The sequence below is a fragment of the Podarcis erhardii genome (assembly GCF_964252035.2).
Source record: "Podarcis erhardii genome assembly, chromosome: 5".
Lineage (NCBI taxonomy): Eukaryota > Metazoa > Chordata > Lepidosauria > Squamata > Lacertidae > Podarcis > Podarcis erhardii.
The window spans coordinates 15,688,886-15,712,266 of NC_138509.1; the positions used below are offsets into that span (position 1 = coordinate 15,688,886).

At 41.3% G+C, this 23,381-nt stretch overlaps 1 protein-coding gene across 2 annotated transcripts in view; it reads left to right on the top strand.

Annotated features, from left to right (window-relative positions):
- ADK (adenosine kinase) overlaps positions 1-23,381 on the top strand; it is a 199,744-nt gene that overhangs the window by 135,870 nt on the left and 40,493 nt on the right. For both annotated transcript variants that reach the window (XM_081864403.1, XM_081864404.1), the window contains exon 8: positions 21,179-21,214. In XM_081864403.1, coding sequence (XP_081720529.1) covers positions 21,179-21,214 — 36 coding nt within the window. The remainder of the gene's footprint in view (positions 1-21,178; positions 21,215-23,381) is intronic.

The window sequence follows — 23,381 nt, forward strand, 5'->3', positions numbered from 1 at the left end:
AAAATAAATACAATAAAATAAAAACCGATACTGACATTAAGACAGGTTCATTGATGCTGATGTCTGGTTTGCTTTTCAATGCATCATAAGCAAATAGTAACTTGATGCAGTGACCTGTAAAATAGAGAAGAGCACCCAAAGAAGGCTGCTTTCATTAGAGGTTTGATTATTATTTTTTAACCTAGTTTGGATCCTTTACATCATTTTATCCATTATTTTCTGTGGAAGATACTGAATTTTCAATTATCAAAGGCTGTGGCATCATTATCATTCCTGCTAAATTAACAGGGATCTTCCTCCACACAGCCTGAGTATCTGATAAATTGTCTCTGGCTGGAAAATGAGCTACTCTACAGTACTGGGGAGGTTCGTAATGTCAATGGCATGCTGTAAAGATGTGCTGTGGGAAGGATTCTGAATCACCCCTGGGCTATTTCAGCTACGGAGCAAATCTCTTCTTTCTGCGCCCCTCCTTTCTGCTAGCTGCAGCAGCTTTACAAAGATGAAATACTTAAAAATCATAGCTTAGCCTTACAGCCGCCATTGATAAAAGCCCTGTTACTGGAAACGATCTGAATCACTTTGGAATTAATCATCCTAAATATAACAGCACATTTCTTTGTGACTCACCTGTTTCAATTAATCTTTCTAGTTAGCATTGTTTCCTCGATTGCTCCAGTATAAATTCAGGTGCAATAGGTATTCTAGTATATACCTAGTATGCTGGGAGTGAAAGGAGAAGCTGAAGCTCAGGTATTTAAGATACTTTAATGCTGCTTTCAACCACTCACCTTATGAGCTGTTCTATTAATTTAGAAATTATGCCACCCTTTCTTAAAAACTGATGTTTCCACCATGAAAAATGTACTGGAGAGAGGTGAGCAGTGGTATAGAGCAAGCTTTTCTTCTTAATAATAAAGATATTTTCCAATGGCTGCTCTCTGTTAAAGGAGAAGCATGTTGATCCTTCTTAGGTGCTTCTTAGATAAGGAATTTTAAAATAAAAATGTTAAGCTCCATGAAGTGTCATATTGCGAGAATATTCTGCTGTGCACTAGCATTTTTCGGAAGTAAGAATAATATTTGGCTGTTAAAAGTTTACAGTGCCTTTGAGGTGGCGCGTCTGTAAAATTGACACAATTGCCAAAATTGCACAAAGAACCAAAAGCACACAAGTTTGCCACCTCAGTGGTAATTGTATTGAGGCAAAGCCTTTTTCAACAGGAGTAAAAAAATAATAATGGGGCTCACCTGACTTTTGTTGTTACAGGTTTCCAAAAGAAAAAAGAAATATACCCATTCACCATTAGAATTGCCATTTAGATATTTGAACAAGCCTCGTAGTTTTATTATTTTCAGTTTATCACTGCCCAGAACCCCATCCTGTCTTCCTCCGATATGCCATTCCAAATCCTTTTGCATGTTGGTTGATCTGTGCAGTCTTTCTTTGTTTTGTATCCTCCTCAAATAGTAGTGGCCAAAACTGGACTTGATACCATATAAAAGGTGTTGCAAACTGCTCCGCCTGTCATAGAAACCAAAATGGCATTTGCCTTTCTGGCGAAAGAAACGCATTGCTGTTTCTCATTTTTATGAGTTTCTCATTTTCCTCTTTCTAAAATGTAACTGTGCTACATTCTAGTAATCCTGATTATTAATACCATTTTTGACTATTATTCCCATTTCTTTAATGTCAAATTGTCCAAGCTTTTGTATCATCTGTAACTTTTATGGGAAGCTTTCGTTTCCTCCAAGTTTTGTAATAGGGGTTTCAAACAGCCCTGTACCTGAAGGCAGACTCTGAGGAGCATCTCGTCTCAGATCCTCCCATCTTGTCTCTCTTCTCCCCCCTGGCTGAGAGTGCACAACCCACCTGTAGTCTGGATAAATAATAATAGACACAAGCACATAATGATGAGAAAGCCCACACGACTCACACTTACACCTTCCCCTCCCTAGCTCACCCAATGGAGGAAAATGGGCGTAAAAAATTAAGTCAATAGGGTATGAGAGCAAACAGCAGACAAGAAAGAATAAAAGGTTGAATATAGAAGAGAGAAAAAAGGAAACTGAGCAGAGGAGAGGGGTAAAGATGAATATCTAGACACATATGTAAAAGTGGCAGATTACTTGCCAAAGGGAGAACATAGGACTTTAGAAGTTGCAAGACAATCCCTTTGGCCATCAAAGCAGTAAAAAGGTAATGGACACTTGGATGGTCAAGTCCAGTCAAAGGCGACTAGGGGGTTGTAGTGCTCATCTCACTGAGGCCGAGGGAGCCGGCATTTGTTCACAGACAGCTTTCTGGGTCATGTGGCCAGCATGACTAAACCGCTTCTGGCACAATGGAACACTGTGACGGAAAACAGAGCGCACGGAAACGCCGTTTACCTTCCCACCGCAGCGGTAGCTATTTATCTACTTGCACTGGCGTGCTTTCGAACTGCTAGGTTGACAGGAGCTGGAACAGAGCAACGGGAGCTTACTCCATCGCGAGGATTCAAACCACCAACCTTCGGATCGGCAAGCCCAAGAGACTCAGTGGTTTACACCACAGCGCCACCCACGTCCCTCATCAAAGCAGTACTATGAATCTAAAGCGCCTGATGTGTAGGGGCTTCGCAAAGGACAGGTCACAGGAGATGGTCTGAAGGCGCACGAGGCCACCAGCTTGCTGAAGCTAAGCAGGTCTAGGTCTAGTCAGTGCCTGGATGGATGATTGCTTAGAAACCACATTCCCACTGCCTTGGATTCCATGATGAAAGAAGGGCAGGACACAAATGTAAGAAGGTGGCTATGTTCTGCCTCCAAAATTGAAAGCAGCAATGCTTCTGAATGCCAGTTGCTGGAAAGCACATGGAAGGGTGCTCTTGGGCTCAAATTCCGCTTGCTGGTTTCCCACAGGCAAACCGATCAGCCACTGTGAGAACAGGATGCTAGACTTGGCCTGCTCCGCAGCAAGCAGGCTCTTCTTATGTTCTTAAGATAAATAAATTAACGTCTCAGGATTAATATTTTCAAGTAAAATTAGATGTGGAAAGCAAAAAATTAAACCTATCTCCAATGTTTTGCCAAAATTGTACAACTTCTGGGCAGCATCAAAAAATGTGAATCAAATTGGCATTAGCTTCATAGCAACATCAACATGAATCATTTTCACTGTGTCTGAGATGGCATAATTTATCAAAGCACAAATATATGGGATAGGATTTAGGGTTTTAGTTTGTTCATGTTTTTCCTTGATAAGCCAGAGGCCTAAATCTAAGACAGTTAATCTAATAGATCAGAGCATTTAATTCTATATTTGACGGTCTACAGATAGCTATAAAACCAAGCCCAATGTAGATGCTAAGTAATATGATGGGTTTTGAAAGTTTTTTTCACCCCACAGATGGGAAGCATATTTGTTTGGACAGGCTTTTAGAAAAGTGTAAACTCTGTTAGTTTATTTTTTTGCTATTTTTATTGGGGCTTCTTTGTGCTTTTTAAATGCTTTTTGCTATGTTTCGTTCATAAAAGGTATTTCTATTGTGTTTTAAAGTAGCTCATTTTTGTGGTTGACTTTTCCACCTTGAGTACAATTTGTTTAAACAGCAGGATGTAAATGAAATGATTATATTAATAAATTCAAATACATACAATAAGTGCAATAACTGCATCTAAAGTAGGATAAATGTGTTCAAGAGAAAAATGAAAAATTTCAATGAAGGAAAATACAGGGTTGTGGCCAATGCTGGTGTTCTGTTCATGAAGCAGACTTCCACTTCTGCAACAGAACCAGCAACTCCACTTGACTTTGAACTAGACAAGCGTATTGGCAAGGCAGCTATGGCAATGGCTCCTCTCTCCAAAAGGGTATGGGAGAAGGTGAGGCTAACAATGAATATCAAGATGAAGCTCTACCAAGATTGTGTGTTGAGTCTTAGGGTAGTGAGAAGTGGGCAACTTACATCCACCAGGAGCGATGCCTCAACACATTCCATATGCACTGCATCAGGAAGATTTTGGGCATCAAATGGCAGGACAGGGTCTCAAACAAATATGTGCTCTCCCAAGCCCACATCCTCCCAGCATTTTTGCATTCCTGTCTCAACGACATCTGTGGTCATGTCCACAGAACAAGATAGCAGGATCCCCAAGGATGTGTTTTAGGCACCAGGCCCGTTGGCACACCAACTTCACGCTACAAAGATGTCTGCAAACAAAACATGAAGGCTGGCAACATCAACCCCGCCATGTGGGAATCCCTTGCAAACAACCACAGTGCCTGGAGACAGTCAGTCAAATTGTGTAGCCACAGCAGTTACTAGAGGAGGAATGACCACTGTGAGGAGCACAGAAGGGAAAAGCACCATAGTACATCTGCATCAGCACAACCAGATGTCTTCATCTTCCCCAGCTGCAACAAAACATGTCTCCCATATTGGTATCTACAACCACAGCAGGAGCTGTAACTCTCCAACAGTTTGACTTCACCCTTAAAGGCACACTCTTGCATTGTCTCCCGAGACAGACAGATGCCAACAACTCAGAAATACTTAATGTATGAGAAGTAGTCCAGTATCTGATATAATAATTCCAATAATTGATTATGATTATGATTTCTTTCTGGATTTTTTTCTGGCATGAACAAAGGTTGTTAATGTAACAAAGTTGGTAAAGGTTAAATGTAAAGGGACCCCTGACCATTAGGTCCAGTTGTGGCCGACTGGGGTTGCGGCGCTCATCTTGCTTTATTGGCCAAGGGAGCCGACGTACAGCTTCCGGGTCATGTGGCCGGCATGACTAAGCCGCTTCTGGCGAACCAGAGCAGCGCACGGATACGCCGTTTACCTTCCCACTGGAGCGGTACCTATTGATCTACTTGCACTTTGATGTGCTTTTGAACTGCTAGGTTGGCAGGAGCAGGGACTGAGCAACGGGAGCTCACCCCATCGCGGGGATTCGAACCGCCAACCTTCTGATCGGCAAACCCTAGGCTCTGTGGTTTAACCCACAGCGCCACCTGCGTCCCACAACAAAGTTTGTAGTATTCCATAATTGATCAGTTCACTATTTCATTGATGGAATGTGTTTATACTTCCATTTTGAGGCCTTCTTCAACTCTAGCCGCTAACAGATTTTCAACAAGTTGGGTAGATTGCGTTGGTGAACGTGAATTCTGCATGTGTTAACTTTAAGAGCCATAGACCATTATGTTAAAATGTCACACGGGTACCTTGAGAATGCACAAGCTTGCCAGTAAACCCATCACCAGGCAGCTTTCCCATGAAGATACCATGTGGGTTGAACCAGGACTTCCATATGGGAGTTCTATAAATGGCCCCTTTGATTTCCACAACAGTGGCAGTCCTTTTCCAAAGTGGTGTGGCTATTTCAAGGACCATGAATGCAGCCTCCACGCAGAGACACTGGTTCACACAAATGGCACCTGAGCGCTGACTGGCTGCAAACTTTGCAGTGCCCTCATGCATGCTTAGGGGCTATAGGCAAGTACAAACACCCCAAAGACAAAGCTCCAAGTCTGCTCTGCACTGTAACTTCCTTCATAGGGCTGATCTGCAGGCATACTCCTAGGAATACTGATCAAGAATGTTAAAAAGGTATTAGCATAAGTACCCCATAACATTGCTAATCACAGCCTTTCAGTTAGTTGTAAATTCTCTTAATGGGCTGCTTCAGTAGTAATGTACTGTCCGAGAAGGTTTTCAAGAGCAGGTAAAATATCACCTTACCACATTTGCTGGAATAAACTGATAGGACACACCAAATGTTTATTTCTGGATTTAAGGACTTCAAAGGAAGAAGTACTTGTGCCAGTTCTAAGACAATAGCTTCTTCCATGGTGGCCTAGCTTGCTCATGTTTTATAAGCCTATTTAATTTGGTGTTCATGATGAAATAATAGTTACCATAACCATGATTGTGCTGATCTAGAAAAAAATCCACGTTAACTAAACTATTATTGTTTTCCACACAACGGCTTTGTATTGAGCTTGAAGTTGTTGCATACATTGCTGAATAATAAACAAACCCAGTTGTCTTTTTTAAAAAATGGCAAAAAGTGAATAGCATAAATAGGCATCTGGTCCCCCAAGTAACCAGTACTACAATTCGTGTGCTAAAAGCTGCCAGCAGATGTTCCAAAACTATCATGATCCCACGATTGCTGGGAGTGCAACTGTTTTCTTAACTATTGTTCAGTTACAACTGCCAGTCTATTCTAGCTGTAGCTATTGTTGGAGCCATACAACAGAATAGACATGGCCTGCTGTGAATTACTTTGTTTCTGATTTGCAGAATAATTATTGGTGGTCTCCATCAGGGCTGGCCCTACCTTTAGGCAGAGTGAGGCAATTGCCTCGGGTGGCAGATGTTGAAGGTCAGCACCAGCGCACCTCAGACATTGACCCCCACCCTGCCATTCCCATCTGTTGGAGATCAGAGCTTAGTGTGCCACAGGCCTTTTCATATACAGTATCTCCTAAATTAGCCTGCTGCCATCAGGTGCACTGGAGGAACACGATCCTGTTACCAGTTGAAATAAGATTCAATTACAAATCCATTTCGTTTCTGAACATGGAATGAGGGAGCACCAATTTCTCCTTTATCTAAGGCAGCATAATGTCTTGAGCCAGCCCTGGTCATAATGATGTATTTCATTATTCAATTATTATTGGATTTGCGCCATAAGAACATAGTTCCAATGATGTGCTGACTCAACCAGTTAGAATTTCCTAGTGAGCATGGGCATTTAAAAACAAGTAAAGTTCTGTTCTAAACTTTCAAGATTCCTTTTAGTCCTCTTTGTTTATGTAAAGGAAAGCAATGAAATGTTAGTTCTTCGAGAAAGTCAACACACTCAAAAGTAAAATTGTGGGGGCTTTATATCCAGAACAGCAGAGTACAAACAGCAGAGTACATGAGTGTTCCACGCATGTCATGTGTTTCAGATTCCCTGCGTTGGTCATGCAATCACTCCCCTTGATAATTGGCACACAGTTTATTGGCATCTGAATTTATTATATCATGTAATAAGTATAAATCCCATATTTGCTGATGCAGAATTTTTAACAGCACTCTCCTTTACATTAGAAACAAAATTCAGTTAATTAGCAACTGTGTTTTTTCTAGAAGCTGGAATTCGGAGCTTTTGCCCCAGCCATTTACAACTTGTTTTTCTTGGAAAGAGCAAAGTATTTGAAAATAGTGGGGAAAGGGGCCCTCTAATTTCCTTTTCTGCTGAGGAGTGCAGAGCCCCACTTCTCCCATCGACTCCGAGAATATTTCATTTTTTTCCTGCCTTTAAGGGTATATAAATAAAGCCTACTGGCAGAATTTACATTATCTTTGTACCTAAGCCAATTTGTAAAATGGTTGTAAAATTAAATCATATAATTGGAAGGGCTATTTAAACATTAATTGGTAATATGATACGAAGCAGCTCAGCGCTCCCTTTTGTCCAGATGTGGACAGAGTTAATAGAAACTTTTAAGACGTTTGTAGTGTGTTGGAAATGTTGCTTTAAGGCCAGGCCCCAGAAGGTCTCTTTCAAAAAGAGGCTCAGCCCAAAGCCCCAGAAGCTGGGGGTGGCAGGAGTGAGCCTGTATGAGACCCGTTGTGTTGTTGCTTTTATTCTTTGTGCAAAGGATCTTTTAAACGGCCTCGGTCCTGTATACCTGAAGGAGCGTCTCCACCCCCATCGTTCAGCCCGGACACTGAGATCCTGTGCCGAGGGCCTTCTGGCGGTTCCCTCATTGCGAGAAGTGAGGTTACAGGGAACCAGACAGAGGGCCTTCTCGGTAGTGGCGCCTACCCTGTGGAACACCCTCCCTTCAGATGTGAAGGAAATAAGTAGCTATCCTATTTTTAAAAGACATCTGAAGGCAGCCCTGTTTAGGGAAGTTTTTAATATTTAACGCTGTATTGTTTTTAATACTTGATAGGGAGCCGCCCAGAGTGGCTGGGGAAACTCAGCCAGATGGGCGAGGTATAAATAATAAAGTCATCACAACTTCACTACTGGTTCTTGACATAAAAGTAAATATTACACATGATGACTAGATTGCACTGCCTTGCCCCATTTCGAGAACTGCTTCGTAGAAGCATAGGAGGCTGCCTTACACCCAGTCAGACCATTGCTCCATGTAGCTCAATATTGCGTACACTGACTGGCAGCCAGGGTTTCAAACAGGGAACACACCCAAGTTTATCTGGAATTTAAGGATTTATTATTCTTATTATTAAAGATTTTCTTGTTTTACAGAAGTATGTGTAATGTCTCTCGTATTTTTTCCATGTGACATTTTTACAAATCCGTTTCATTTGTTGAGACATGAGGGGGAGAAAAAAAGGGGTGGAGGGGGGAATATGGGTGGGGGTGAGGTGGAGTGGCGATGTTTCTATTATGCTTAATGTATGTAGGGTTTGGTGTCAGCGTTGCTTGTGCTGTTCACTTGTGTTCCTTTGGTGGTGAGAGAGGTTGGGGTTGGCCTAGGGAGTGGTTGGTTGTTTGTGATTGGCTGTGGTGATCTTTGTTTTCGTGTGTGAGTGGGGTGGGTGGGTGGGTGGGTGTTTTGGATCAGGTTAGCCATATTGATTTGTATGCTGTTGGTGGATTATTGTCATTGTCTTGTTGGGCTGTGTATGTGATAAAGGGGAGCCATACCAGGGTAAAGGCATCTTCTTCTGTTTGTCCCCATGTCAGTTTCAGTTGATTGGTTAATTTTTCTAATAGGGCTGTTTTCCATACTATTTGGTACCATTGGTCCATGCTTACTCCTGACAGGTCTCTCCAGTGTCTGGTTATGGTGTTTCTGGCTGCTGAAAGTAGGTGGGTTATGAGTTCTTCAAACCTCCTAGATACAATCAAAAAACAATGGGAGAATGACATAGGCTATGAGATTAACCCACTCAATGGACCACAATGTGGTCTAAACCCCCCCCCTTTAAATCTATATCAACAAAAAGAAAAGGATCTCTTTTTTTAACCTTGAATACATGACTTTGAGAACAGAAGCAGCAGCTGGGAGGAGTGGTGTTCAGGGATATTTTTTTAAATAGTTTTTTTCAGTTATGTGCCCTTGTTTCTCAATTTGATCCTTTTACATGGTTTTGTATGTTTTGTGGTATTTCATGCGTTGTGATTTGCTGTTATTTTTATTGATTATAGATTGGTAATTCTTTATTGTGATTGATAAGTACAAACTCTTTAATTATTATTTGCTGATGTATAATTCTACTGTTTGCTATTAGATTCTGATGGATTGTTGAATGTTGTTTATTTTAAAGTTATTGTGACTTTTTATATTGGATCAGATTGCTACTGTTTGATGTTTTATTATGTTTCTATATGTGTCAGAGTGGCTAGAGAAACCCAGCCAGGTGGGAGGGGTATACTTTACTATTATTATTATTATTATTATTATTATTATTACACATAACATTTTGCTTAACAAGCATAATTGAGGTTTGTTGTTTGTTTGTTGTTGTTGGTATTTTCTATACCACTTTACATTTTTAAGAAAAATCTCAAAGCGGTTTACATCACATTAATTAAAACATCAAAAAAAAAATGAATAAAACATTACTGAAGAAAGTCAAATATAAAGTAACAGATAGGTAGCCGTGTTGGTCTGCCATAGTCAAAACAAAATAAAAAAATTCCTTCCAGTAGCACCTTAAAGACCAACTAAGTTGTTCTAGGTATGAGCTTTCGTGTGCATGCACACTTCTTCAGATACGAATATATATATACGAATATATAAAGTAGACATTCAAAGCGACACAGTTAACAGGAAACTAAAATATTATCTTAAATATTTCAAAACAAAGCATTGCTAAAGGAAGTCAGATATAAAATGCACATTTAAAACAGCATAATTAACAAGAGAATAAAATATTAAGCACAGAACATATCTGCTACCGGTGCTGCCAGTCCTGCCAATGGTGGTTCATGGCGGGCGGCTGTGGAAGTTCAGGCTCAGTGACCTGGGCCTGCACTATGAGACCGATGAGATGGTCTTTGGCCTCCTCAGCAGCCCCAGCTCTTGTAGTTGGAGTCATTTGGGGCCTTCTCCTTCCAGGTCAGGCAGAAAAAGCCTTGCATGTCAGGGTGAAGGTCCTCCAGGACTCACAGCAAAGATGATTTCATTATTTACTATGTTTTACAAATTTTTGTTATCTTGTTTTGGTGTTTATTGGCCAAAGCAGGTGGTTTGAACTCATATGGATGGTAGACACAAAAACAGAATGGCTAGATCAGCTGAACTCTGGAGTCCGAATCTTGTTTCTGCCCTGGTTTTGGAACTGGAACTGCATTGGTCACTCAAGCTAATGGCCTTTGTCAGGAGATGGACAGAGGAGTACAGTGGTACCTCAGGTTAAGTACTTAATTCGTTCTGGAGGTCCGTTCTTAACCTGAAACTGTTCTTAACCTGAAGCACCACTTTAGCTAATGGGATCTCCCACTGCTGCCGCGCCATTGGAGCACGATTTCTGTTCTTATCCTGAAGCACTATTTCTGGGTTAGCGGAGTCTATAACCTGAAGCGTCTGTAACCTGAAGCGTATGTAACCCAAGGTACCACTATATAACCCTGATAATTTCTCCTGGACCTCTAAGAAACTTTTGATCACCCATAGCTTCAAACTATTATCCATCTAGGGCTTCTATAGGTCCCTTTGAAAACAAACACAAAAGTTTTCAGCATTCTCTTAGATCTTACTTGCCAAGTTGACCTATACATTCAAATTAGAAAAATAATTATCTCAATTTCTTTATCCGCAGTAGATGAAAGAAGCTGCATTTCTGGACATTTAAAGGAACTTGCTTCTGTGTACACTGATGATTAATTTTTAAAATCTTACGAAACTTTTTTCTGAGGCTTGGGGAATGCATTGAATTTCTCCTATAAGGTTTTTTTGTTGCATTAAATATTAATATTTCAATTCCCATGATACACTTAGATATCTAAGTGTAAACATAAATTCTGTAATGATCTTCCAGAGATTTGTATATCCACATTAATTTAATATCTCTTTTACGCTTTTGATTGCAGTTTTCATTGTTTCATCAGAAGTTGGTGAGGCCTCAGTCTAAGTCACCACTTCGTTGGGGGCTCATTTATTAATTTGTTGTGAGGTTTTTCTTTTGAGTGTGTTTGGGATATAATTTTATGTTGCAAGTCTGAAAATGGGCCCTGTTCATGCATGCATTTTCAAGAGAGGAAGTAAGATGGAAAACACATTCATTGGAATCAGTCAAAACCCGTTACATTTGTGTAAAGAAAGAAAAAAAGATGCTCTGAAAAAATGTGATATGATTCATCTGTGTTCTTTCAATGAAACAAGGCCTCTTAACCCTAGGATTTTAGTCCTAATTTTATTACTCCTTCCAGTAATAAGCCTTGAGTCTTTTTGCAGTCTTCTACTTTCTTTCAAACATCTATCGCTCATTAAAGTCCTTTTAGATTAGATTTAATGGTAGCTCACATTGTGCTAATTTCTTTTCAGTCTGTAGTATTTTTGATTCTAATCATCCTTCACCAGTTTTCATTTCAATACTTTTTGAAGTGTGGAATCTCATAAAGAGCAAGATTCCTTTTTCTTTGTGCAGTGCCTTGATTTTTAAAACAGTCCTATTTATATAGATGTTTATAGATTATAATAGACTGTATGACAAAAACATATGAGAGATGTTGGACTAGGGAGGAAGTTCTGGTAGCGTAGGTTTTACAGTTTGGGGATACAAAATACAGGTCTAGATAATAGTTATTATTTGTAGCGGAATTTCAATATGGCTCAGATGCATAGAGTTGTTGCAGCTTATTACAGATGGATACAGTGGCAATTTAGCTCTAAGTGATTTCTTTTCAGCTGAGATCTTCTGGCAAGTAACTGTGAGGCTATTAAGTAAGGAAATAATTATTAATGAGACAATAGTAATAGCATGCAGCTAAATAATGATAGTAAAAGCCTTGGAACTTTTAAATTTTGCCGCTGGGAACCTGAAGAAGCAGCTTAGACTCCATGCAATATGATCTACTTAGTTATTTTCCTGGTTTCCTAAAATAATTTGTAATTTTTTTAATACAAATCAGCACATCCATAATAGGAGCACAGACTGTCACTGCTAGAGAGTGTCAAACTTCAGAAATGATGTCTTTCTCTATGGAAAAACAAAACAAATTCCTTCCAGTAGCACCTTAAAGACCAACTAAGTCAGTTCTTGGTATGAGCTTTCGTGTGCATGCACACTTCTTCACTGTGTATCTGAAGAAGTGTGCATGCACACGAAAGCTCATACCAAGAACTGACTTAGTTGGTCTTTAAGGTGCTACTGGAAGGAATTTGTTTTGTTTTGACTATGGCAGACCAACACGGCTACCTATCTGTAACTTTCTCTATGGACAAAGAGAACATTAATCTAGCCTTTTCTTTTCATGGAGATAATAATTCCTTGCTTCTTTATGATAATCTACCTGCCTTCTCAGCACCAGAAGATAATCTTAAAGGGTGTTTGTTTGCTTGCTTGCTTGCTTGCTTGTATTGTTTGTTTGTTTGTTTGTTTGTTTGTTTTTTGCTGAGGCTGGTTCATCTGTGTTTATTTGTGCTCCTGAGGCCCTTTATAGGTAGGAGTCCCACAAGCATGTTGAGGAGCATGATGTAATTATTAAAACTCCCATACCAAAGACATGCATGCCAGCCAAATTATAAATCATGACCCTCCAAGTCCCAGGATGTCTGCATTAACCAATGTAATCCGTTCACTTAACCAGCACAGACAGGCTGCCTCATAATAAATTTGCAGATCTGGCAGGGCAAAGCCTCCTATTTCTTTTGTATCTGTCATAATTTTATGTTTAACTCATGACCCATGACTCTTACATCCGATAAACTTTGTTATATGATGTGTCTTTTCTTTTCTTTTTTAACTCTCTAGTATTTACCTACTTAAATTACTACATTTAATTATCCTGACAAGTTGCAAAACCTCGGTGAAGGTGCCCTTTTGAAGATTGTGGAGGAAAGGAGCAGTTTCTCTTGCAAAAACTTGCCCTGTAATAAATAAAGGCTATCACTAATGTTAAAAGGGGGGGAAACTACCTATATTTAAGTTTTTAAAAATCAAATAGAGGGATAAGGATAAATTAACTGTAGCAGTACAGCAGAACCAAAATAGCTTCACAAATATACCAATTCAAGGCCAACTCTTGAAGAATTGTTGGCATTGATTCACAGAGCATCATCATCTGGGCTTCTTCTGGACTAAGACCTTTGGTTTTTAATTTTATAGTATATGGCATTTGGACCTAGAAGTACGCTAAGACACAACTGTTCTGCTCCTGGAAGTTTTGACTTCTCATATCTCTGTTGTGTCTGGTATATCAGTCCTATGTTAACTTAGAAGCATTTTAAGTGTGTTTAGGAATGTGGCCCTAAACAGGTTTCATCTGGTTATCAACTGAGCATTGATCCGTTTTAACAAGCTGCATTCCAGCCACTTCACTCCTTCTGGAGTATAGATAGTCCCACATAATAAATACCAAAGAGTCAGCCACGGTGAAATCTGTGCAAAAGTATAAGTGCTTTTAAGCTACAACAAAAAATAAGGGAAATTGTTACTGACCTAAGAAAACTAGAAACAACATGAAAGTGAAGCCTGCCACAAAGTCCTGCCACAAATAGCAGTTACCTTTTTTATTGCTATATCTTTGAGTTTTATCTTCAGTTTCCGCCATAAATGGCTGCTGTTCTGCTGAAAATTGAGAGTTAAGTCTAAGCGACAGAACGTATTTCAACAGCTCTTCCTCTACACACTGTTTCTATGCAGTGTGAAATTCTGTGTGCTATTTGGTTTAAAAAATGCTTCAGAAACAATAACTTTGCAGTTACAGATAGGTAGCCGTGTTGGTCTGCCATGGTCAAAACAAAATAAAAAAATTCCTTCCAGTAGCTTTAAATAACTTTAAATAACTTTGCAGTTAAATAAATAACTGTAGTTAAATAAATAAATAACTTTGCAGTTAAATAAATAACTGTAAAGCTTTAAATAACTTTGCAGTGCATTTAAATGTTCATTATTGCTAAACAAGTTAGATTGTTAGGGTTTGCTACTGCATTTTAAAATGCGACTGATTATAAATTGGTGCCGTGATCTGAAGTGGGGCAAAGTGTAGGGGCTTCAGGAAAAGGTACCGTATTTTTCGCTCTATAAGACGCACCAGACCACAAGACGCACCTAGTTTTTGGAGGAGGAAAACAAGAAAAAAATTATTCTGAATCTCAGAAGCCAGAACAACAAGAGGAATCGCTGCGCAGTGAAAGCAGCGAGCCCTCTTGCTGTTCTGGCTTCTGGGATAGCTGCGCAGCCTGCATTCGCTCCATAACACACACACACACACATTTCCCCTTACTTTTTAGGAGGGGAAAAGTGAGTCTTACAGAGCAAAAAATATGGTAACAATGTGTAAGCCTCCTGTTGAAACCCAATTTGCTAAAGCAATAGGATGGAAGCAGTGTGCGCTGCTTGTGTGTCTGGATAACAGATAGTTTATCAAGGCTGAAGAACAACTGCTGTTCAAATCCTGTCTTCCCCCACGAAAAAAGAATAGATTATGTTGCTGGTTGTTGTTTTGGTGTTGGGGTGGGGCGGTTATGGCTTTGTGTTTTGTTCTTTTGCTTTGCTTTGCTGTTGTCACACGCCATGCATGAATGAAAATGCTGCATTCTCCCGGGAGCTGTAAAGCTTCTGTGAAGATTGTTTATTTCCTTAATCCCTTCTCCTTTGTGAATCCTGATGTCAGATAGAAAATGGAAAGCCTTTAATATAGATATTATCACCCTTATTATCACCTGCACAAGGGAGTGCCCTCGCTGCCTGTTGTTACCCTAGCAATCGCCATATGTTGCTGCCTCTCTGAGGTTAGATTTTAACCTGACTACCTTCTCCCATATGAGGTGCCTTTGGGGGGTAGCACAGATGGGCCACTGCTTCTTTCATTATCTTGCACTTATGGTCAATCAATGCTGAAAGGCGTCCTTTCATTTTGAACTTTCTGAGCTATTTGGGACATGCCAAATATCATTATTAGCAGCAGTCGCTGCAAAGGCGTGAACCCCGAGCCGAAAACCATAAAGCAAACATGATTCCTAAAAGCACTGAGCGCAGCTCTCAGAGAAAGAAGAGATGGGAAACCTGACTAAGATGTAGCAAATTTTACCTCCTCCTGGAGTACAGGTCGTCCCGCTTAAGAAATACCAGGAAACCAGCTATAATATAATTCACACAAAAGTGCAGGTGCTTTTAAGCTGGAACAAATGGATGAAGCCAATCTTCTGCTGCAGCCAAGGAGCCTTCTGAGGGACAGCGAGAGGAAATTCTGCAGGAGGGATTTAAAGGAGGCAAGAGAAACTGTTTGGCAGAAGGACTGATCTTACAGCTATTGTCATCATACACTACAGCAAGCTGGGGGGGAGTGCTCTTCACATGTAATAAGCACCTTGGAAAATGTCACAGAAGTAGGAATGGTAGAAAGAAATATATGGAGCAGAGCAGATATGAGTTCTGAGGCAAGAGCAAAGGATGGGGTATGGCACACTGGAATGCTACTTGAAGGAACATAATTATGTCCCCAACTTCTGGTGTTTCTTTGGGAATTGAGTACTGAGATAGACTCTTATTTGTTTATGGGCAATTTTGTCTGTGGTGGCATTGGTAGCTTTGCTGAGGTCAAGGGAAGCCCAGTCTTTTTCCCCCTCTGTGTTTAGATTAGATTTTTTTTCTGCCCCCTTGGACAGAAAATGAAGTTTGGTATAAACTGGGTAGCAACAAGACATATTTGGAGTTGGCTACAGAACAGGGTAAAGATTAAGTACCCGGCCTTACTGCTTCCCTGCGTGGCAGAATGTGTCATTTCTCAAAAGGGACACCCTTGTCTTCTTGCTCCAGCCTTGTGACCTGACCTTCCATATTTGTTCGTACAGTAAGAAAAATCGTCACAGCTATTCTGAAGAAAGTATGGCATGCTGCAAACATTTCATCTGTCTGTTGCCATGGAATATTGTGATGTCATCTTAGATGGATTTTAAAGGGAATTGGACAAAGGTGTGGAGGATAAATCTGTCAATGGCTACAAGCCATCATGATCTTCAGTTACAGAGGCAGCATATCACCCTATCCCACTTGCTGAGAGCAACCAGAGGAGAAAATCATTGCATTCATATCCTCCTTGTGGGCTTCCCAAAGGTATCTGATTGACCGATTTGGGAAATGGGATGCTAGACTAGATATACCAGGGGTCAGCAAACTTTTTCAGCAGGGGGCCGGTCCACTTTCCTTCAGACCTTGTGAGGGAATTCCTATGCCCCACAAATAACCCAGAGATGCCTTTTAAATAAAAGGACACATCCTACCCATGTAAAATCACACTGATTCCTGGACCATCCACGGGCCGGATTTAGAAGGCAATTGGGCTGGATCCGGCCCCTGGGCCTTAGTTTTCCTACCCATGAGACTTTTGGTGTGATCCAGACATGTTGTTGTTTAGTCGTGTCCGACTCTTCGTGACCCCATGGACCAGAGCACGCCAGGCACTTCTGTCCTCCACTGCCTACTGCAGTTTGGTCAAACTCATGCTGGTAGCTTCGAGAACACTGTCCAAGCATCTCGTCCTCTGTCGTCCCCTTCTCCTTCTGCCCTCCATCTTTCCCAACATCAGGGTCTTTTCCAGGGAGTCTTCTCTTCTCATGAGGTGGCCAAAGTACTGGAGCCTCAGCTTCAGGATCTGTCCTTCCAGTGAGCACTCAGGGCTGATTTCCTTCAGAATGGATAGGTTTGATCTTCTTGCAGTCCATGGGACTCTCAAGAGTCTCCTCCAGCACCAGAATTCAAAAGCATCAATTCTTTGGCGATCAACCTTCTTTATGGTTCAGCTCTCACTTCCATACATCACTACTGGGAAAACCAGACATAGCTGCTCTCATATTGAGAAGGTTTGGAGGTGGCGAGGGAGCTGGACCAACTGCGCTTGTTGCATGGCACCCTAACAGCATTTGGACAGTCCTCGTTCACTTCTGATTTCCAGTACCAGAGTTTCTTGTCTGGCACCATAGCAACTGCAGGGCTCTTCCCACTTCAAATTTTAAAGCATAGAACCACAAACGTAAAGCGTGAGTACCACAAACAGATGTTTATAATAACCAAGCCAGTCTTACAGGTATGGCTCAGGACTGGGCCTGGATTGACTGCAGTGCTTGCAATAGCCCTAAAGCAGCAAAAAACTCCATCTTCCAAGCAAAAAAATAGAAAGTATTTTAAATAACTGGAAATAACTTGCACTCTACAGATTGATTCACAGATAGGCACAGAGCAGTATCAGAGATTCCTGGCCAAATAAAAGTTTGGCACAGATGTTAATGTCTTCCCCTCCCTCTCACCTCAGAATAGACTTCTAACTTCCTATTTCAATTGCATGACTAAAAACTTGAGGTTACAAATATCATCTGGCTCCAATACATCTTGTTTAGTTTTTGTTCCTATTTTCTGTGGACTTATGGCTTCCATTACTACTCTTCCCCCCCCCCTTTTTTTTTTGCATTGTCTGTGTCCCAGTCCCACCTAAGCCTTTCTGGATTTTATTGTAGTTCATTAGAAGTGCATTTCTTTATCTTGGAGGCTTTCAGGCTCTTTCCCTCCCCACCCCCCACTCCATGTATGCCTTGGCTTTGTTAATTGCATGCTGCTCTAAGAATACACTACATGATACCTTTGAACCTTACACTTTGCCTTGACAGCTGGGCTAGCAAATGCCACTGACAACGGGGAAGTGTGTGTGGGGGGGAAATCTTTTGTAAGTAAATTGCCAATGTGGCTAACCTTGCTGGAACCCAATTGTTAAGGCTGTGATTCAGTTTTTCTGTCAAACTCAGTTCAGGCTAACCTGGCTGGCCTTCTGCTTCTTCAGTGATCAGCCTGAGGAAGTGTGCTTTCTCAGCTTATCAGGTTTTATTAACTTCAGCTTCCTGCTGCAGTAATTGTTTGTTCCCACTTCAGCTTCTTAGAATGTCCACCAGAATGCCTTGTCACCGGTGCCTGAGAAACATGTGCACATTAAATACTTCCTTGAATTATTTGCGGCGCAATCCACCAGAAAATTCTCCTACCTACGCAGGCCCCGCTGAAATGCGTGGGAGCATTGTAAGATCACTTCTTTTGCAGTGCTCCATTTATCTCATCAGCAGTCCTCCTCAGCCGATTGTACTTGCATTGCTTATTTTAGTAGTCTGCAAAGATCACTATTTCTCCGCTGATGTTATTCCCCTGCAAAATGGAATAGTAAAAAGGCACCGGCGATAATGTAAACTGAACAAGTGATAGTGAGATTGAGATTGGCCAAAAGTTACCTCCTGTTGTGAAGTGAAATGTGAGTAACGGGGGGGAATGATTAAGATACTTTGGAAAATAAGTAAAAGCTTTATTACAAACGGGGCTCCGTACATAGATATACGTTAATGTTTCGTATGTTGGCCCAGTTGACATGTGGTGTGAACATGCTTGTGTGCAGGCACCGTATTTTTCACTCTATAAGACACACCAGACCACAAGACGCACCTAGTTTTTGGAGGAGGAAAACAAGAAAAAAAATATTCTGAATCTCAGAAACCAGAACAGCAAGAGGGATCTTGCTGTTCTTGCTTCTGGGATAGCGGCACAGCCTGCATTCGCTCTATAAGACGCACACACATTTCCCCTTACTTTTTAGGAGGGAAAAAGTGAGTCTTATAGAGCAAAAAATACGGTACTTACAGAAAAAATCACAGCTGCTTTGCTGCTCTCCAGACGCTGCCGCCGCCACAGTACCTGGTGCTAGTGCTACATGCAGATCTGTGTTCATGATTTGTTACAAGCAGCAAGCCCTATAACTTGTGGTTTGTCTGGGCCAAGACAAACCATGAGGCTTAGCCATGATGCTGAGCCAAACCATGTCTTAGTTCTGCAGCAGGGCATGTGGAGAAGGAGCGAAATGGCCACAGTTTTTCTTCTGAGTACTAGCACACTTGTGCATTCATGCGTAGCCATGGTTTGGCATTACGTGTTCATTTTATGTCTTCTAATCTTTTCAAATGGTACGTTTTCAGGGAGGGATATCTGAAGGTCTGCTAGAGGAACAGTCTTCTGCTTGCACAAGTAGACTTCCTCTACTATATTCTGCACTGCCACCTCCATGCAGCCACCAAATCTGCTTTGGAGCATTGGAGGACCCTCTGGGTCAGATCTGGAGGTGTGTGGAGGCAGCAGAGGTGAGGAAAGGAAAGGGAAATCCACTTGTGCAGCACTGGATATCACCTAGTATATGTAAATTATCTTCAGTGATGTCTTCCTATTAGAACCAATTAGGAAATAACATTACTGCTTTCTCCCCTGTTCTGTGCTTGTATTTAAAATCACACATTCAAAGGGGAGCCATTAATGTTTGATATAAATATGAAATAACGACCTTCTGGTGCTCGAGTCTTACTTGAGGGATGAAGAAGAGTTCAGTTGCCTAAAGCTGTGAATAAGACATCAAACTGTTTTAAGGGATTCTCTCATTAATGGTTGGATGTGTTGTTTTATTTGAAACACTTGGGGTTCTTTAATGTGAAATCAATGACAAATAGCTTTCAATATGTTTGCAGCTAAGCACCAGGCTAATCCTTCAATGACACCATGAATGTTGTTGATTGAAATTATATTTTAAAGCTTATAACTATTACATAAAGCTGTAATCAAACTGTATGATTTAAAAATGTCAGAGGAGTCCTGCTGCATCTGCTGAAAAACCCACCTAGCTGAGCACTCTGTTCTCACAGTTTTCAACCAGATGTCTACAGGAAGCCTGCAAATGTGATGAAAAGGTGTGGTCATAGAATCATAGACTCACAGAGTTGGAAGTAGAGTTGGAAGGAACCCTGAGGGTCATCTAGTCCAACCCCCTGCAATGCAGGAATCTCAACTAAAGCATCCATGACTGATGGCCATCCAACCTCTACTTAAAAACCTTCAAGTTGACCAGTGGTTTTCAGCCAGTGTGCCGTGGCACCCTAGGGTGCCTTGAATGATGGTCAGGGGTGTCGCGGGCAACACTGGCCTCTGTCCCTCTTTCCTTCCCTCCCTCCTCTGATGCCCTCTCACATCTCTGCCTCCCCAAGGCTTGCACAGCTGTTTGCTGCAGCAGCCCTGGCTACAAGCTCCCCAGGTGAATGGTGCCTCTGAAGCTGGCCAGAGGGTCTCCCCAGGCCCCTGTGGGGCAGTGTGAGGAGCCCCTTCTCTTTGGGGCGGGGGGGGGCAGCTCAGAGACCAGGGGGTGCAGCTGCGGCTGCCCAGAAGACTCCCAAGAAGAGGGGAGAGGAGAGGAGACTGAGGGAACACTCTCCAAGGGAGGGCATTCAAAAAGGGGCGAGAGGCTGCCAGCTCTGCAGGCCAGGGATGACATATCTGGCCTCCTGAGCCCCACAGGGGTGCTGCAGAAAAAAATTAGTTGCTTAAGGGAGCCATGGACTCAAAAAGGTTGTAAACCTATAAAGTAGATCTTTTGAGCAGTTCTGAGTTAAAATTCAGTGTTAGGTTGAGCAGGAAACTGCATGTTTCATATTATACCGAACTGATGCTGGAAATGGCACCTCTGTATTTTTATTCTGCTCTCCTCTGAAACAGCCAAGGGTCATTTACCCTGATTTGTGGCTTCATCACATGTTAATTTCCTTACCAGCGGTGTAGTCACAACATGGGGTAAGCGATCCTAAACGTTATTGGGGAAAGGTGAGGGTGCTGTTTGTAAATTTGGCTCTCCAGCCTCACTGCTGTGGCCTTTGGGAAGTGTGGTAGAAATGATTAATAGTGAAAAGTCCTGTGGTTAACTGTACCCTTTTCTGTTAAAGGCCATTAGTCCAAAGTTACTTTGCCAGTGGGGAGGAGAGCACACATTTTCCTTCCATCTCTCTGAAGTGTGTTGACACTTCATTGCTATCTTGTCAGGGGAAGAAGCAGCCTTTTCATCGCAAGTAACTGAACAACTGCATGTGGGCATATTGAGATAATTATATAAAAGGAGACTGCCTGAATGAGCTTCCAAATGTGTTATTTCTTTATTATCTAGCACTTTATAATTAACTGTTCCCTTTTTATTATTATTTCAGGAAGCTGCCACTTTTGCTAGAGCGCAAGGCTTTGAGGTGAGTTAACCTATGTTGCACGCTAAACAGATTCTAAAGGGTTTTTTCCCCCTTGCTGATAATGAAGTTCTTTTGGACAGTGATTGATGTGCTATTATACTCTCCAAGCCTCGCAGCAGTTGCCATAGAAACTTGGCAGTCGTCATGGTTTCTTTGTTCTGCCAGCTCAGTGTTATGACGCACTCTGCTAGGTCTGCACCCAACATCGCCTACAGATGTTATTTATTGAATTTTGAAAAGCCTCTTGGGAAGCTGAGAGGTTGGGCACGGCTTCAAGCTGCCTCTGCAGATATGGGGCCTGTCAGTTTGCTCAGTTAAAAAGCCACCTCATTAGCTGAATTACACTCCATAAAGATCCAGTGCTAAAGCATTGGTGAGGCAGGACTAAATACTGAAATATAACACCATTTTAAATAACTTAAACTCTGCCATATGTGGATTATCGTCATGCAAATGAATTTTAGTAAGGTGGTATGTGGAATTGTTAAGAGCTGATTAACGTAAACCCTGCCTTTTACACTCAGTCTCTTTTGGAGAAGTGGGCTGTTCTTTTGTTAGCAGGCACAAGTGGTATTTTCCATCTGGGTTTGTACAAATGTGCAATCTCCTAACAGCCACACACAGTCTCTGTCTTTTGTTTAGTCTATTGTGCATCATTTTTAGAGGGTCTACTCTTGACTTTAGTATTTTTATTTGTGAATGCTTCAGATTCTGGAGGGTTTATCAGTATACCATTTCCCGATAGCCTGATCAGGAGAACTACCACCTATAGCACATGGGGACTGTTTCCTAGCGTTCACCAGACACTATATAATGTGACAACCAATGTGTTTGATATTAAGTGATCCTTGCAGTCCAATGTGCATGAAGCCTTTTTCTGTACATGTGCATCTGCCTTAACCCCTCAAGTGTTTTGTTCATCAGGCAAATACATCAGGAAAGCTGATGCTTGGGCTGTTCAGTTCCCATTTGTATTATCAGACCCACACAGTTAGGGGACCATACGCTGATCTGATACTTTCCTTTGGGTCTGGGCAAGTACAAAGGAAGAGAAAGAGAAGCACATCTGTGGTGTGTCTTTGTGCGTATGTCCAATTTGGATTGCTTCAAGATAACTCAAAAGCAACATGCATCTGCACCATCTTTATAATGTTAACGCAATATGCTTTGCAGTTTTATTTTGTGGTGGCTGCTTTTATAGAAATGAAGAGTATGCAAATTGAAAGGTGTTGTTTTTTACAATCTCTATTAGAATAAACAGGATTTGTCAAATAAAACAGTGTTTTGGGTCTTTGGGATTTAGCACAATTTATTTGAAATCTATAGTATGGTGTAGTAAGAACAGCAAAGAATGGAAGTCGTGTATTAGCCTTGCCCTTTTTATGTTTTCATTTCTTCCTTAAGCTGAAAACCTGGGGCATGCCTGGTTTAAATTAACACCGAGTGACAAAATGCTTTTGCAAAAGTCTGCCAAACACCTTTTTATTAACCTTTCCATTAGCACTTTCTTATACTTCCTAGCACAGTTTCTGCTGAACATCCTAAATCTGCCACGTCTGATTTCACTGCATTAGCAAAGTGCACAGAGATTGTGATCTTATCCCATATTGCCCCTTTTGCTTGGCAGCAAGTGACATATCAGATCTGCCGATGGTGATGTATGATGTTTGATAATGTGTCCACTGAGGTTTTTTATTCTGTAACTTTAACATTTCCCCAAACCTCACAGCGAAAAAGGAGCAATGAAAATGGTTCACCATTAGATCTTTTTAGAATCATGAAAACTAAAGGGAAAATTATAGTAGAATAAGGGCTCTAATTGACTGCTGTTTGAGAACATTATCAGAAGCTGCCTGGAGGTCCAGTATACACAGTTGCCCTTAGGACCTATAGCATAAGAAATACTAAATAAGCGCCTTTTCTTCCTTAGCACAACCTATATACTAAGACCGTCCTCTCTTAGTATAAATTGTGCTTCTGATTCAGGCCAGAGTCTCAGATCTACATGAGAACTACAGGTCTGAGTTCTGGTAATATTTGATGATGGACTGAACCACTTTGGAGATGGGTGAGGGAGCCACATTATTAATGTAGGGGATTACACCCACTTAGAAAACGAATGCATCCTGGAGAGCATAAGCTAGTGCTAGTTCTTTAAGTGCAGGGA